Source organism: Myodes glareolus, chromosome 2 (assembly GCF_982192425.1).
Source record: "Myodes glareolus chromosome 2, mMyoGla1.1, whole genome shotgun sequence".
Taxonomy (NCBI): domain Eukaryota; kingdom Metazoa; phylum Chordata; class Mammalia; order Rodentia; family Cricetidae; genus Myodes; species Myodes glareolus.
In genome coordinates, this window is record NC_142027.1 from 96,486,725 (window position 1) to 96,502,785 (window position 16,061).

The following is a 16,061-nucleotide window of genomic DNA, read 5'->3' on the forward strand; positions in this document are numbered from 1 at the left end:
AGAGAGAGAGAGAGAGAGAGAGAGAGAGAGAGATTCTCAAGGGTCAGGAGAGTGGCTGCATTCTTCCATAGCTTCAAGACGAGGTTGGAGCACATCAAAGCAAGAAGGAAGCTACCCGAGCCTAAGAAAGATCCCTCCCAAAGTAGACATCGGCACTTCCAGAGAGGCAGGAATCCTGAAACCTTGGCTCATGGCCAAAGGAAGGAAGAAAGGACAGACATACAGATACCCATACAATGAAGCTGGGATCATGTGGGGTTCTCTCCCTGCCACAACTGGGAACCTTCGCATGTTTATCATGTACAGCACAAGAGGGAGGGATTGGACAGTCTGGGTAGGAGGTCTTTGTCAGTAAGCAGCCTCAGGCTGTAAACATCTGGGAGGAAGCCACAGCTGCTTGTATTTACAGATTCCGGTTAATCATTCAGAAACTGTATTAGTCAGGGGTCTCTATAGTCACAGAACTTATGAAATGATTCTCTCTTGCTTGCTCTTGATCAGCTATGATGAGACACCTAGGAGTCCAGAAAGGCTTGATAAGCCAGAACGTTGCAGAATAGGGCATAGAAGAGATGCAGGAAGTAGCCACACAGCTCTGGGGCCGAAGCTCCACCAGCTGTTGTGTAGGCCGACTGTCCCCAGGTGCTGTGGAACACTGTCCCCCCGGCACAGCGGCCATTGTCGTCCTCACCAGAGCAGCTGTGGCTGTAGACAAGGCCCCTCAAGACTGAGCCCATGGATGTCCCTGCATAGAAGTGGAGGGGACCTTCATCTGGGAGCACAGCCATTCCTTCTATACTTCTTTCCTAGTTGTATTCTGACCAAGGTGCACGTAGTCTCCTGACCCCTGACAATACTAGAACAGTTGTTCTCAACCTGTGGCTCATGACTCCTTCGGGGTTGAATGACTCTTTCAAAGGGGCCACCTAAAGTCATCTGAATATCAGGTATTTACATTACAGTTTATAACAGTAGCCATAGGACTCACCACAGCACGAGGAACTGTATTAAAGGGCCGTGCGCTAGGAAGGTTGAGAACCTCTGAACTAGAGTCTATACAGTGTGAAAGAACTGGAGCCTGGGTTGGGGGGGACGGGGTTCTATGCAGCTCTGGTGAAGTCATTATCCAAACTGGGGTGAGACTTTGATAATGGAGCCGTTTGGAGGTCTCATAATCCTGTAAATAACCATTCATCCATTCCGCAAACCCAAGTTGGACCTTGGTTCACCAAGTTGGACCTTGATAAAAGCATTCCTCTGATGCATCATTAGTGCCCTGTCTTATATCCCAAAGAAAAGCTTATGTAACATCAGGGCTGGATCACCCTGAAGGTACTATTCAAGGGTAGGCATTCAGGTGCAAGAAAAGATATGACATACCAGGACCAGACAGCTGAGTCCATCAACGTGTAATTTATTTCCTTTTGTCTCTTTGGCTCCTTTGATAACATTAACAGAACTCTTGCTGAGCACCCGGTTGTAAGACCCTTACTCAGGACAGCAGCTGACTGGGTGGCCAGCTACTTGGATAGGGCAGGAGGAGGCAAAGACTGGAGTATTCTGTGTACCTTACAGGGGTCTCATGGGGAGTAACCAGGGCTCATTTCAATGGACTCATTGGTAAAGTCCTCTAGCTCATGTTCAGGCAGGCTAGTGGGGGTTTGCTCACTCTCGGAGAAATCTATGATTTCATCTTCCTCACTTCCTCTGTCCTCCTCACCCTCTTCACTGTCCTCTTCCTCTTCGGCATTTCTTATTTCCTTGGAGGTTCCGGAGCCCATCCCAGCACTGGAGAACACAGACAGCTTGGGCTCTGCAGGACTCCTGGGCATCTGCTCCTGGCCTGTACCAGGGTCCTGAGGGCTAAGCACCTGGTGGATTGGCAACTCAGGACGGAGGGAGAAGCGGGACTCTGTACTCTGGTCCTGATTGGTGTCACCAGTAAGTTCAGGTTGCACAGAGGGTGATTCTGTGCTACGGTGGGAAGTGCCAACACGGGAGGCACTAGGTTGGGAGGCTCCTGTCTTAGAGGCGTGCCTCATGGCCTGCCTCGCCAACTCGGCTTCTTCCATCTTACGCAGAAGACAGGTCCAGTTGATGTCTGAGGACAGACGGATGTGGTTGCCCTTCACCTTCTTGAACCCCAGGAAGATGTCCATGAGAACCTCAGTGACAGGAAAGGAGATGAAGCCAAGTTGCTTCTGGAGGCTTTCCTCAAACTTGTACTTGCAGACAAGCAAGGAGACTGCCTGCTCAACCAAGAAGTTAGTGAGTTCCTCAAACCAGGGGTTAGAGATGTAGGACATGCTGGACACAGACGAGATGGACGGCAGAGGCTTCTTCCTTGGAAGCTTCGTGTTGGGGCTCTGTGCAACAGCGAAGGAGGGAAAAGGAGCCAGTTAGTACTCGCTGCTGTCGTCTCTCGCGGCCCTGTGGAAGCACATTGCCATGCCCTCCTTGGCAGCCGTACCAATCCTCCCCATTACTGACAGGGAAGCCACACACATTACACTAGGATACAGAATGCCACACCGGCTCTGCCACGCCATTCATTCCACACGCCTCACCTGTCAGGTCTAGAGCAATGCCCGCCAGCCTGGGCAGCCTCGCTCCTGCAAGCTTGTGTGTGGAAGGAATTACATATGAGCCCTGGTGATGATGGGTTGAGAGATGTCCAGGACCTCCAAAGGTCAGGCCACCTATGTCTTCACACACATTTCCTGACCAATGTCCCCTTTACTGAGCAGAAAGACTAGACTCCTACAGCTAGATTAGGATAGCCTGAGCTAGCTTGACCCTAGAATAGAGAGTGGTGCTCTTGGCAAAGACTCCTATCCTTAGGAGACGTGTGGGAGGGTCCCTGAGATTCACAGAACCAGGTGTGGTGGCGTATGCCTTTAATCCCAGCACTCGGGAGGCAGAGGTGGACGGATCTCTGTGAGTTCGAGGCCAGCCTGGTCTACAAGAGCTAGTTCCAGGACAGGCTCTAAAGCTACAGAGAGAACCTGTCTCAAACAAAACAAAAACAAAAACAGGCAGAGGCAGGGAAATCTCTGAGTTTCAGGACAGTCAGGTCTACACAGAGAAACTCTGTTCTTTGTGGGGGAGGGCTCACAAACAATAATTTAAAAGAATACACAAATTGCAGGCATGGTGATGCATGCCTGTAATCCCAGCATTTGGGAAGTAAAGGCAAGATCAGGAGTCCAAGGTCATCCTCTACTATATAATGAATTTGAGAGACCAGTCTGAGCTATGACACTCTGTCTCAGGAAAAACATTGCAGGACAAAAAAAAAAGCCTTTATTAATCTTTGACAACCCCTGGGGAAATAGGTAGACTAGGTTTCTTGGTTTCTTGGTCCCCAGCAGCTTGTATCTACCCCAGGAGATTTCTGCAACACAGGACATTGGCCAGTGACAGTGGCTACTAGATGCGGTGGGGAAAGAAGCCCTTTCCCTGCAAATGTTCCTCTAAGACCGCCAGCTCTACTCTTGAGGCCATCTCTGGACACAGTGTAGTAGAGGAAGGGGAGAAGCTTTTTCCTAAAGAAAGAAATGGATAGAGCACAGGAAAGGGGAGAGGAAAAGGAAGAGGGTTGGGGGAGGCAAGATGATGCTGGATCGGGCCCCTGATATGGCCCTGGCAGGAGGCCACCTCCACTGTGATCCCAGGGGCAGGCAGGGTGAGGTGCAGGCCATGACGGGGCTGGGATACGTGGTTGGGGCTCGGGGCCACAGATGGTTTCTGTAATTTGGGACTGAAGTCAGGGGCCTCCTGCATGGAGTGGAATGAGGGGCTAGGGACATTAGGGACTTTTGGAGGTGTCACCTTTAGCCTGAATCTGGTAGCCATTTGGGCATTAGACATGGAAGGGGAGTCCCGTCTGCCCTTGCTTTTCCTGCGAGATGTCTTAGGGCTGGAGGCTGTGGTGGGAGAATCAAAAGGCTCCTCCCCATCCTCCCTGGTGGTGGGAATGGACGCTTTGGAGTGCGACTGCAGAAGATCAGAGTTCCCGGGCAGCATTGGGGTGGGCTCTGAGGCAACGGGGAAGAGAGGGAAGCCATTGTGGCGGCAGGCATGGCTGAGCTTGTCTACAGCCTGGTGGACCACACGCTGCAGGGCAGGAAAGAGGTGATGCTCAGCCAGGAAGTCCAGAGTACAATGGGGTTCCCTGAGGGAACAATAGGCAGGCAGGTTGAAGGATGCAGGCTGGTTTAGCAGTGACTTCATCTCCTTGTTTAACTCTTCTTTGAGGAAAATCATCTCCTGTTCTCCAAGTCCCAACTCTGATGTCTCAGGGGTGACTGAGCTGGAGCCCAAAAGCCCAGAGAACCAAGACAGGGGCTGCTCCCGGGTCCACTGACTGCTGGTCTGGCTGCCCAGTGAGTCCCACAGCAGAGAATCCCTCTGGGAGCAGGGTTGATTCAGACCTTTCTGCAAAGAGAGAGAAAGGCTGAGCAGTGTCCAATCAGGCCTAACCCTAGCCCACCCTATGCCAGCCTTAGCCATGGCAACAGATCTCACTCACCCCTTTGTTCTCTAGTCGCAGTAGCCTCTTGAGGTTTTTCTCAAGCAGGAGTTTGTCCCTCACAGGTGGCAGTGAGCCTATGCGGTGGGCACCAGGGTCACTATCCTGGCTGTGGGAGCCCAACCAGCCAGCCGTGATGCTGCTATGGGAATCGGACATGGAGCTGGAGCAAGATGGGTAATTGTTTGGGTGTCCAGCACACAGCGTGGGCCGGGCGCGGTGCCGATGCACAGTGTTGATGCTGGGTCTGGCTCGAGCCCGCTGCCTACCACTTGGCACCTCCACTGGGTCTTGTATATCCACCAGTGGCACTCCATCCTCTGTCTTCATGGCAGCTAAACGCTCTGTTGCCTGCTCCACCACCGTCTGCAAGCTGTCCAGTACCTGACCCTCTGTCAGAAAATCCAGGAAGCTGCCAAACGCTTGAGGGCGCAGAGGGTTCTGCTGGTGGCCCTGGTGCTCTGAATACCGGTTCATTGATGGTAGGTGGGGCATATGTCCAAGCTTGCAGTTCGGCCTCCTTTCTGGGAACAGATGCCTCTTGGGTAGCTGCATCGGCACAGACAAGACTGTCATAGCAGGCAGGATGCTCTGCAAGGGGTGGGGGCTATCTCTGGAGTCCTCCTAAGGTGCTATTAGGAGTTGGGATTGAACAATGGGAAAGACTTTTTCTCTTTTTTTTTTTATTATGCCGGGGGTTGAACCCAGGGTCTTGAACATCCTCTGCAAATGTTCAACCACTGAACTATACTTTAAAAATTTTTAAACATTTCTTTAGGGGTATGTGTGCACGTGTGGGGGTGTATCTATGCCTCAGTGCACATGTGGAGGTCAAAGGACAGCTGGCTGCAGTTGGTTCTCTCCTTCTACTATGTGCCTCTTGAAGAGGGAACTCAGGCCATCAGTATTGACACCAAGTGCCGTCACTCACTGAGCCATCTCACCAGTTCTGAATTACACTCTGCTCCTTTCAGGCTGTGTGATAGTGCTCAGAACAGCTAGCTCCTTATCGGGCCTTCTCTGCAGAGTAGGGTCTGCTGGGGTTGACAGAAGGTCCCTAATGCCTCTATTTTGTTTATGGTGCCCTAGCTGGGAGCCGGAAAGTGGAACTCTGTGTTCATGGTATGAAAGGGCAATTATGAGAGCCTTTCTCTCTTTCTGCCTTCTCCTGTCTCTAGCACAACCCTTGACTGTTTTCACTGCTGGGCTATCCTTGAAGACTTGAGCCGGCTTCTTCAGCTTGACTGCCCAGGCTGACTCCAGCCCCACCCACCTGGGGGCCCGAGGCCAGTGGAGCATGAGTGACCAGGGCTCAGCAAGCAGACTACGTAAGGGTGTCCCCTGATAAGCGGTGGGAAGTGGTCCAGACACTAATGTTGGGTCAGCTGGACATACTGACCTGAGCCATATAGGTGCTGTGACCTTCATCGTCAGCCAGATATCCTGAGTGGTGGCGGTACCTTGCCATGATGTGGATAATTAAATTTGTTTTCTGCTTCCTTTCTCAGGTTCCACAGCACAGATGCAGACTCCTCTGTAAAGGGCAGGAAAGGAAGTAAAGGTAGAACCAGACCTCCATGGGTCCCTCACTCCCTGTACCGTATCTGTGTCCTTCAGACATCCCACCCTTCCCCTGCTGGGGACCTGCCACGCATCTGTGGACATTCAAGTCGTTGCTTCTTTTTGCAAGAGTCTGGGACGGCGCGTGTGTACAAACTTCTTCTGGTCTTTCAGACCGGAGGCCCTGGAGCCCCCAGCAGCTCACCAGAGTCTCCTCTGTGCTTCTCGAGCTCGCTGGGTCAGCACCGTTTAAGGACTACCGCACAGTGTCCTGGAATCCCACCCCCGCAGCCGCCCAGGTTGCTCATTTACATACTTCATTCTGATTGGCCAGAATCTAGCCTCTTGTTCATGATCCTCCCCGACACAATGGTTAGGGGTGGGGTCCACATTGTCTTCTCCCCCACCTGGCTGGATTTTTCTGTCAAGCCCGCTAAACCGTGTTTGGGAATGTTTAAAGATCTGAGTTTATTTTGCCTAGAGGTCTGAATTTGGGCATGTTTCTCTAATCCTCAGGGTGAAAGCCACAGCCTCCACTTCTGACAGAAACACCTTCCTCAGCTCACCCCGGTCGCTGCACAGACTTGAACCTCCAACTCCGTTGGCTTCCTTCCAGGACTTCTTTCCCTTATTCAGTGTGGACTAGCCAGCATCTTCCTTCTCACGCTTTTCTTTTTGGAAGCAGTGAAGAGTCCTGATTTTCTACATAGACCTAGCTTCAATTCCTGTTCCTTATTTTTGTTTTTTGTGGTTTTTTTTTGTTTTTGTTTTTGTTTTTTTCTGATGTGACTCAGTCTCTCAACACTGGCTCCTCATCTGTAAATTAAGCGGAGCATCCCTTTCCAAAAGTAAGTATATATATATACATATATATATATATATATATATATATATATATATCTCACAAACATACATACATAAGCACACATATAGCATTATATATAATTATATATAACTATGTAACTATATCTATATATTGGTTTTTTGAGACAGGGTTTCTTGAAATCACAGAGATTTGCCTGCTTCTGCCTCCTGAGTGCTGGAATTCAAGGCATGCCATCATCACCTGGCTACATAAATATTCTTTCAATACACATCGCACCTTATGGAAACTCTGTATAAATTCACCTCAACCTTTTTCTTTTCCCCTCATCCTAGAAGCTTGTCATTCCTAACAGATTAATAGCAAGTCCACCCTCCACTGCCCACTGTGTCTGTTCTGTCTAATAGCTGGCACTTCTTTATCAGGAATCGGGGCAGTGAGCCCTGATCTAATGACTACATTTCCAACCCGGTAGGAGCTTAGGAGTTTCCTCTTCTCCATCTGTGTTCACCAGGGCCCAGGGCCTCAAGCCTCTGACCGTTCTGAGAGCAGCCTCCCAGAGGGGTCCAGTGGCTGGATGACGCCTGACGGCTCAACAATCACTGTGACTGGACACAGCAGTGTTTACCCCAGGCACTTTACTGAAGGGTTCTTTGAGGCTTCCAACCCTTACAAAGCATCATCAGGTACTGTTGGGATTAAACTATACTTTTCCCCTCTGCCTGTGATCCAGAGGGTCGGATAAGCTGGAGGGAACCAGAGCTGGTCAGGCTCTGCCTGGAGGGGCGGTCCCTGTTCCCCTTCTCTGGTGATTTTTCAGCTTCCTTGGCTGTAAAACAAACAAAATTACCAAGATCACAGGCTTGACCCAGTAACACTCCTTCTACAAGAGAAACCAAGACAGGTTGAGCATGCTCAGTTGGCAGAGTGCTCGCCTAACATGCTTGAAGCCTTCGGTTCAATTCCCTGCACCACATAAACCAGCTGTGATGGCACATACTTGTAGCCAGCACTTTAGAGGTGGAAACACAAGGGTCAGAAGTTCAAGGCTAGCCTCAGCTGAATAAATAGCGAGGTCAGCCTGGTATACATAAGTCTGTGTTTCAAAACAACCTCAAGACAGCCACATTACCAAGCAAACACTGGCTGTCACCATGGTGACTATTGGTAAGTCATGGATCAGAAAACTTGACTGGACAAAGAGCAAAAGTGAGGTGATGAACGGAAAAGTTATCTGAAGCTCAAGGTGAAAATGGGCTAACGCTTTCTCCAGTGTGGCCATTGGTTTGCATGCTTGTGTTCTTGTTATGTAGAGCTTTTACAGTCAGGCAGTGGTGGTACAGGCCGATCTCTGAGTTCAAGACCAGCCTGGTCAGAATGAGTTCCAGGACAGCCAGGGCCACACAGACATACAGAGAAACACAGAAAGAAAAAAGAAAATAGAGTTTTTTCTAATTTGAAAAAGCCTCCCCTTAGAACCAGTGAGGAACAGATGATTTGAAAAAAAAAAGTAAAAGTAAGAACTCCTAATAAGAAAAGGCTCATAGGCACTGTGTAAAAACAAAGAGAAGCAACATCCCAAGAGTGAAATAACCTTCCATCATCCCTGAGTGATGGAGAGGAGGAGGGCGTTTCTTTTCTTAGGGAAAGTAATGGAAGGACAGTAAGCTGCCCAGAAACTGAGCAATGGTGATGGTAAACACTGGGAAGAGCGAGGGGAATTTTTGAATATTTCTCTTGTTTTCTTCATTAAAAAAATTACTTTTCAAAAAAAAATCTTTTTTTTTTTTTGAGAGCTAGAGATAGCTCATTGGTAAAGAGAGTTTACTGCTCTTGCAAAAGACTGGAGTCCTAGTATGTGTTCGCATGTGGACCACAACTATCTGTTAACTACAGTTCCAGGGGATTCTATACCCTTTCCTAGTCTCTGCATGTCCAGGCAAGAACACAGAGCGCGCGCGCGCGCCGCGCGTGTACACACACACACACACACACACACACACACACATACAGAGAGAGATATGGTTATAGATAGACATAGGCGAAAAAAGAAATTTGCAGAACAATTAACCCGGGCGTTTGCAAGACACTCAGAACTCAGAGACTTCTTGGCAAAAAACAATGGCGGCGTGCAGTCGCATTTAGTCGCGTGCGTCGGGGTGGGGCCTCGGCAGCGTTCAAGGGCGGGGTCTGGATGCTGCAGTCCATTCTCTCTGGTCTTCAGCCAACGTTTGGCAGCTATGGCTTGGCCTCGTGTGCAGCTGGTTGTCACAGCTGATGACTTTGGTTACTGCCCGCGGCGCGATAAGGGCATCGTGGAGGCCTTCCTGGCAGGAACTGTGACCAGCGTGTCACTGCTGGCCAACGGCACAGCCGCAGAGAGCGCGGCCGAGCTGGCCCGCAGGTGAGGGAGGCCCCCCTCAGTAACGGGCAGGTTTGGGGGGCTGCCTGTCGGTGGCAGCCAGTGCTTGCTTTCGCGCTCCCGCCCGCAGGCACAGCATTCCCACGGGCCTCCACGCCAACCTGACTGAGGGCCGTCCTGTGGGTCCCGCCCGCCACACCGCCTCGTCGCTCCTCAGCTCAGAAGGCTTCTTTCTCGGGAAGATGGGCTTTCGGAAGGCCTTAGCGGCTGGAGACGTTGCTTTGCCTCAGGTGCGGAGGCGTGGCTAGAGACAGGCGGATACTGATCAAAGTGCAGTCCAGAGGGTATCATGGAAGTCGCTGGGGCAAACGCGGGCGCTGGATAAGCTGCTAGTTCAAACCTTGGAGCAGTCACTCCGTGGCACCAGACGGAGCTCTTCGCTTTGTGGCGCTGCTTCCAGAAACTCAAGGTATCTGTGCCCCTTCAGGTGCGGGAGGAGCTAGAAGCTCAACTCAACCGCTTCCGGGAGTTGTTGGGCAGGTCCCCCACGCACGTGGACGGGCACCAGCACGTGCACGTGCTTCCAGGTATGCGGATTGAAGCGTCCAGGTCCGGGTGGGGGTGGGGGCTGTTTTCCAAGGTTGGTGGGAGGTCGATGCTGAGCCCACCCCTCCAAGCAGGCGTGTGTCAGGTGTTCGCCGAGGCCCTGCAGGCGTTCGGGGTGCATTTCACGCGGCTACCAGTGGAACGCGGCGTGGGCAGCTGCGCGTGGCTGGAAGCACCAGCGCGTGCCTTCGCCAGCGCTGTGGAGAGCGATGCCCAGGCCGCCATGGGTCCCTTCTCCCGCCACGGCCTGCGGTGAGCACCGCCCTCCCCCACCCCATCCAACCCTGCCGGGTCCCCAACGGTCCCAGTGCGTTCATTTGCCCTTTTCTCAACCAAAGTTAGTTACTGATCTGTCCTGCTTCACCCTCTGCCTAGCCCTGCCGGTCCTCAGGCAACACCTCTATCCTGGCACTCACAGGTGGACCGATGCTTTTGTGGGCCTGAGCACTTGTGGCCGTCACATGTCTGCTCACCGAGTCTTGGCGTCACTGGCACGGGCCCTGGAAGATATCCCTGCTGGCCGCCCCCTGACTGCCGAACTGATGGCACACCCAGGATACCCCAGTGTGCCTCCAGCAGGGGGCTGCGGTGAGGGCCCCGATGCTTTCTCTTGTTCTTGGGAGCGGCTGCATGAGCTGCACGTCCTCACGGCACCCACCCTGCGGGCTCGGCTGGCTCAGAATGGTGTGCAGCTCTGCGCCATAGACGACCTGGATTCCAAAAGGCCGGGGGAAGGGGTTCCCTGTGAGGCAACTCTGGAGCCCTTCCTGAAGCCTTCCCCACCCTGACACCAAAGGCCAGCTACGAACTGCCTCTCACTGTGGAGGAAAGCCAGGGCTAAAGCCTGGAAGCAGGTCTTATAGCAGGATTTGGCTTCCTAGAGTGACAAGTCACTAAACCAGGTCCTTGCGGCTGAGTAGTATTGGGCAGCCTTGCCTGCAGTCAGGCAGGGCTTGTCAGAGACATCTGGACTTAGGGTCTGATGAGCATTTGGTGCCAATTCATGTGCAAGTTACCACCACTTGTTTAGTGGAGCAGTGGAGAGATGTTGGTGTGTTAATAAAATAATGTCTTTCAGATTTGGCTGGTTTATAAAGTGTCCAGGTATCCTTCACAGAAATAACAGGCACAGAGAGGCTCAGACCAAGATAACAAAAATGGGCCGGGCGGTGGTGGCGCACACCTTTAATTCCAACACTTGGGAGGCAGAGGTAGAGGCAGGCAAACCTCTGTGAGTTTGAGGCCAGCCTGGTCTACAAAGCGAGTTCCAGGACAGACAGGACTGTTACACATAGAAACCTTGTCTTGGAAACAAAAACAGAAACAAACAAAAATCTTCACTTTCTAAGTTTGTTCATGCTTACATGTTTTAAATCCCTTAGATAAAAAATTATATGTGCTTGTTTGTGTTGAGGAAGTACATGCATATCATGGTCTATGTTTTTTTATATTTATTTATTATGTATACAATATTCTGTCTGTATGTCTGCAGGCCAGAAGAGGGCACCAGACCTCATTACAGATGGCTGTGAGCCACCACGTGGTTGCCGGGAATTGAACTCAGGACCTTTGGAAGAGCAGGCAATGCTCTTAACCGCTGAGTCATCTCTCCAGCCCCTGTGTTTTGTTTTTGAAATGAGGGTCTTAACACATTGCTCAGCCTGGCCTTCTACTCCAGAGCTCAAGAGATCCTCCTCCATCACCTTCTCCTAGCTGGGACTGCAAGCACACACACCACTGTGCCCTAGCAAGGCTTCCATTTCTTTCTTTCTTCATGGAAGGGGAACAAAAGATCCTCATTAGGGTGTTTTGGGGCGGTTGTCTGAGGGGCCAGCAGGATGACTCAGTGTGTAAAAGTTCTTGTGTTTGAGTCCCAGGACTGGTGGAAGGAAAAGAACCAACTCCCAAAAGTTGTCCTTCCTCCAACTGCCTCACACCTACATTCATTCACACACATACTATCATAGTAGTTTTAACGTTATATGTTATAACTGCAGGGAACAGACTGGAAGAAGCTCTGCAAACTTGTATAGGAGCGTGTACATGTTTTCAGGAGAGGTAGTCTTCTGCAGAAGTGAGAAACTGGAATTCTAGCTACATCTGATATATGGATGCTCTACAGGCAAGGAGTACGTGGGAAGATGGTGGAACACAACCTTATACCATTTTGGAAGATGGAAAGGCACATGACTTGGTTTTTGGTACTGGGTATTGAGCCTATAGTTTCACACATGAATGCTAGGCAAACTAGGCTGTCTTGAGACTCATTATATCGCCAAAGATGATACTGAATTGATACTGCTGCCTCCACTTCCCAATCCTGGGATTATGGAGTACATCATCACTCCTAGTTTACATAGTTTTTAGGAGTAAGCCCAGAGTTTCATGCATGCTGTCTAAGCTTTCTGTCAACTTTTCTGTGCCCCACCACAAACTTACAAGTGGGGGTTGTAGTGCAGGGCTTTAAACTCACCTGACATGCCTACATCCATCCTGGAATGGGGTTGGGGAGAGGCCAGGGAAGCAAGCTCTGACCTGGCCTGATAAGGTGTGGCTTCTTGAAGGGATCTTGCTCCTCCACCTCCTTTGATTAGCTTCAGTCTATAATAACCTTCCTCAACCTTGACTTGGACATTCAACACCCAGTGGTTCAGAATTTTGAGTTTGATCCCCCTGCTGTGTCCCATTCACCTCCTCACCTTGGCTCCATGTGGTACAGGAACTCTCTGTTGGCTGCCGGCTGGAGGCCCAGTACAAGACTCCTAGGAGTCTGTCATCCGAATGCTCAGAAGAGAAGGCTCTGCTGGGATAGTCCCCAGCCTACAGATGACAAATCACTATGATCTGGGCCACACTGGAGAAGAGGAAGGTTCTCTAGAGCTAGTTTCCTTTTCTGGACCTTAAGCATGACGCTGGGTAAGTGGTCTGTACTGTCTGGTTTCCCAGGATTGCTGTCCTGAGTCATTCAAAATGACCTGGGCTGGGCATGTTGCACTGTCAGAGTCTTCCTCAACTTCACTCTCTGGGGGTAGTGCTGTTTGCTCACATAGGATGTGGGCAGTGCAGGAAAAATCAAACTGACTTCTCCCTAGACTGCACAACATGTGTGTGGGGAAAACATCTCTTAAGACTAGAGGAAGTGACATGCCAAACAAAAACTGAATCTGCTTGTTCAGCTTATTCGGCCTTGGCTACAGTCACAGTCAGGATCCAGGGAGTAGTAGACTTATGAACTAAATACTTACTTGAAGGGAAACAAGGCAGGGAGGGATAGTGAAGTGGGCTACGGGAGGAGTGCCCCAGGACTGTCTGGAAGCCAAAGTAAAGTGATGTTCCAGAGAGTATTCCGACTGCATCTGGTGCCCACATGTCACAGGCCTGGCTGGTGCTGTAGTGCCTTAGTAGCTGTCTTGAACTCAGTGACGCATGCTCTTCAGTTCATGCCTTTGATCAAATCCTCCTCACCTCTGCTAAATGCAGTTCACATTTTCTGGGGGCTACAAGGATAAGTGACTTCTCATGTGTAGGTCAGTCTCCTTGATATCCATGCAGTTTTCTCAGTGTTGACAGTCCCACCTACTTCTACCTGGCAAGAGAGAAGCACCTGTATGCCTCTTAGAGGCAGGCAAGTGGAGGAAAGTGATCAGGGGCCTAGGCCTAGACACTACTCTCTAGTCTCCAAGAACACAGGCTCCCAGCAATGTCCATCCCCAAAGAAACCCATACACCCAAACTAGTGTCTGAGAACATTTTTATTAAGGACAGAATGGGGTCACAGCATCTTAGAAAGTCTATTCTCTGCCATCATGGAAAGAGCAGGACAAGACCCAGGGCACTTCAAGGAACCAGGGGGGTGTGAATTCCTGAGCCAACTTGTGTCAGGGATGGGTGGGTAACTGGCTGCTCCACAGATCTCCCCTTCTCTAGAGGATCCAGCTCTTGAGTTTCGAGCAGCCAGAGCTGCCTGCCAGCTTGCTCAAAGCCTGCGTTAGAGCAGGGCTGGAGAGAGCAAGGCATGCAAGCCCAGAGGGACACTATTGACTCCAAGCCAGGCCTCTACTTCCAGGGTAGGCCATAGTTGTCAATCCTGGGGCTGAGAGTCCCTGAGAGGGGCTGCTGGCATAAGAGTACCCACCCTCCCATAGTGAGCAGAGAGCAGTAAGGGGCAACAGGCAGGTAGAGCTAAGCAATGAGACAGTTGGACTCTCTAGATTCAGAAAAGCAACAAGAACAAATGGTGGCTTGTTTGGACAACTGACAGAATTTGGCATTTTATTACAAATTTGAATGTGAATGAAATAAAATCCATTGTCACTTTTCTGCCAATGAAGAGACAGACGTAGAAATGTAGGCCCAGTGCTCTGGCCATCCTGGGCACATCGACGTCTCCAGAAACCTGCCCCATGCACACCTAGAACTAAAAGCATAGTTCATTTATGCACCACAGGAACCAAACACTTGGAAAACTAAATAGTGTTACACTGCCTGAGAGGACCTGTTTCACTTGTTTATAGGCAAAACCCAGAGCTGTCTTCCAAGCCTGTGAGCCCTAGGTAGCCCTGAAGTTAAAGAACTTAGGTTAAAGCAGAAAGCAAGACTTCTTGAGGCAATCTCTCCACAGGCTGTAGACCCCGAGTAGAAGAGAGATGGTGGGCACAGGCAGTCAGGCCCACAGCTTCCTTAGGGTGTCACTACTACTGCTTCAAGGATAGTCCCACTTGCCTTGAAAAGACATTAACATTCAAATCTTGACAAAGTTCATTTGATGATAAATTCTAAGGTCAAATTTTATTTCTACAAAAAAAGGCAATGGAAACAATATAAAACACATTGAAAGGATATTACTGAGTGAGCTTCAAGTGGAGCTTGGCCCTGGAAAGGCTGAATCCAGAGGGAGGGAAAGGCCGTCCTGTTCCTGGGCTGCACCGGCAGCTGCTCTGAGGAAGGGGCAGCTGGTTACAAAGCAGAAGCCACCAATGCTGATCCCACAAGATGCAAACCATGCGGAGAACGACAGTGGTGGCCTACTGTGCTGAGGAGTTGGGGCTCCTTGGCACATCTCAGCAGAGCTTGGTGGTGGAGAAGCTTGAGATTTCAAAAGAATATTCTGGCTTTTGCTTTGCCTGGGATAACCAGCAGGTCGTCTATTACAGCTGCAGAGAGGGCTGCTGACTGGAGAGAATTCATCACACAAATGCATGGCACTCTCTGCTGGCAGACCCTCCCTCCAAGGTCACCACAAACCTGGTATTGCAGGGTTCTCTACAAAGACAGCCTGACCACGGGTTCAGAGCATGGGGTCTGCCCGTTGAGTCTGTTACTGTGGAAACACTTTGTTAAGATTTTATGTAAAAGCAGCTTCCCTTTGCACAGACATTCTTTGGGGGGGGGTGTTGATATTGTTTTATAATCTTTTGTAAGTACATTACTAAGATGGCATTAGGGGACTTGAGCTATCACCCACAGGCAGTGTGGCACAGGAGAAGGGCTGCTGCTTTTGTGGGGAGCTGGGGTCTTAGTCTGTGGAAGTGGGATTGAAAAAGAAGAAGGCGATGGGGAGAGGGAATCACAACTTTTTTTTTTTTTAAATCTTCTGGGCTAACTGTAACTTTGAGTCTGGGCAGGAAAAGAAATGGCATTCTTTTGAAGTAGACTAAAGCAGTGATTTTTAAAACAAAGCAAGCAGAACTAGAACATCTGAATTTTTTAATCCTTCTTTACAGGTTACCTAGACCACTTTTGATTAAGAAAACTGTAGAAAGTTAGTAACTGCCACAAGCGGACGCCAGGTGGTGGCACGTGTCAATTTTCCACAGAGTCCTGCTTTGCGGGGTATCTGAATGCACTGCTCGGGGGCTCTGCTCAAACTTGCTGGAATCACTCATGGCAGATTTTAGTCCACAGGTCGCTTTTCCCCATATTTCTTTGTAAACTCTTCAGCATTCTTACAGAATTTTTTACGGTCCTTAGAGTATTCTTCAGCTAGGTCAGCCCGGAGTGGGTGCTCAGGCTGGGGGTCGTTCACCAGTGCTATGAGGGACTGGATTACTGCCAAAAGAAGAGTAAGGCATTGGGGTTAAAACAGAAACAGCACAGGTACGGTGTTACTAACCTCATGAAAAAAGTTTCAGTCTCTACACTGACTCAACCCTGGTTGCTCACTTTCTGATTTATATCAG

General features: G+C 50.2%; 3 protein-coding genes and 1 long non-coding RNA gene across 8 annotated transcripts in view; 2 read left to right on the top strand and 2 right to left on the bottom strand.

Annotated features, from left to right (window-relative positions):
* Window positions 1–1,398: 1,398 nt before the first annotated feature.
* On the bottom strand, window positions 1,399–6,788 carry Ccdc116 (coiled-coil domain containing 116). 3 transcript variants are annotated; one of them, XM_048452390.3, is made up of 5 exons: window positions 6,658–6,788; window positions 5,931–6,065; window positions 4,532–5,080; window positions 3,832–4,437; window positions 1,399–2,366 (listed from the first exon to the last, which is right to left on the bottom strand). In XM_048452390.3, the coding sequence occupies exons 2-5, from the start codon at window positions 5,997–5,999 to the stop codon at window positions 1,581–1,583; spliced, it is 2,010 nt and encodes a 669-aa protein (XP_048308347.2). In that variant the 5' UTR covers window positions 6,000–6,065; window positions 6,658–6,788; the 3' UTR covers window positions 1,399–1,580. The 3 variants fall into 3 exon arrangements, with proteins under 3 accessions (XP_048308347.2, XP_048308346.2, XP_048308345.2); XM_048452389.3 differs by lacking the exon at window positions 6,658–6,788 and adding an exon at window positions 6,297–6,614; XM_048452388.3 differs by lacking the exon at window positions 6,658–6,788 and adding an exon at window positions 6,176–6,614.
* Window positions 5,162–6,710, top strand: LOC148123072 (uncharacterized). Its single transcript, XR_015737243.1, has 3 exons — window positions 5,162–5,859; window positions 6,040–6,092; window positions 6,608–6,710. It is a non-coding gene; the product is annotated as an uncharacterized LOC148123072 (long non-coding RNA).
* Window positions 6,789–7,034: 246 nt separating the features above from the next.
* Ydjc (YdjC chitooligosaccharide deacetylase homolog) lies at window positions 7,035–10,959 on the top strand. 2 transcript variants are annotated; one of them, XM_085684563.2, is made up of 5 exons: window positions 7,035–9,318; window positions 9,407–9,566; window positions 9,764–9,863; window positions 9,957–10,134; window positions 10,258–10,614. In XM_085684563.2, exons 1-5 carry the CDS (start codon window positions 8,771–8,773, stop codon window positions 10,472–10,474), a joined length of 1,203 nt encoding a protein of 400 aa, XP_085540689.2. In that variant the 5' UTR covers window positions 7,035–8,770; the 3' UTR covers window positions 10,475–10,614. The 2 variants fall into 2 exon arrangements, with proteins under 2 accessions (XP_085540689.2, XP_048308349.2); XM_048452392.3 differs by having other exon boundaries at window positions 7,063–9,318; window positions 10,301–10,959.
* Window positions 10,960–14,124: 3,165 nt separating this feature from the next.
* The window catches only part of Ube2l3 (ubiquitin conjugating enzyme E2 L3), a 51,178-nt gene continuing 49,241 nt past the window's right edge, over window positions 14,125–16,061 (bottom strand). For both annotated transcript variants that reach the window (XM_048452385.3, XM_048452387.3), the window contains one exon: window positions 14,125–15,930. In XM_048452385.3, coding sequence (XP_048308342.1) covers window positions 15,776–15,930 — 155 coding nt within the window. In that variant the 3' untranslated portion in view covers window positions 14,125–15,775. The remainder of the gene's footprint in view (window positions 15,931–16,061) is intronic.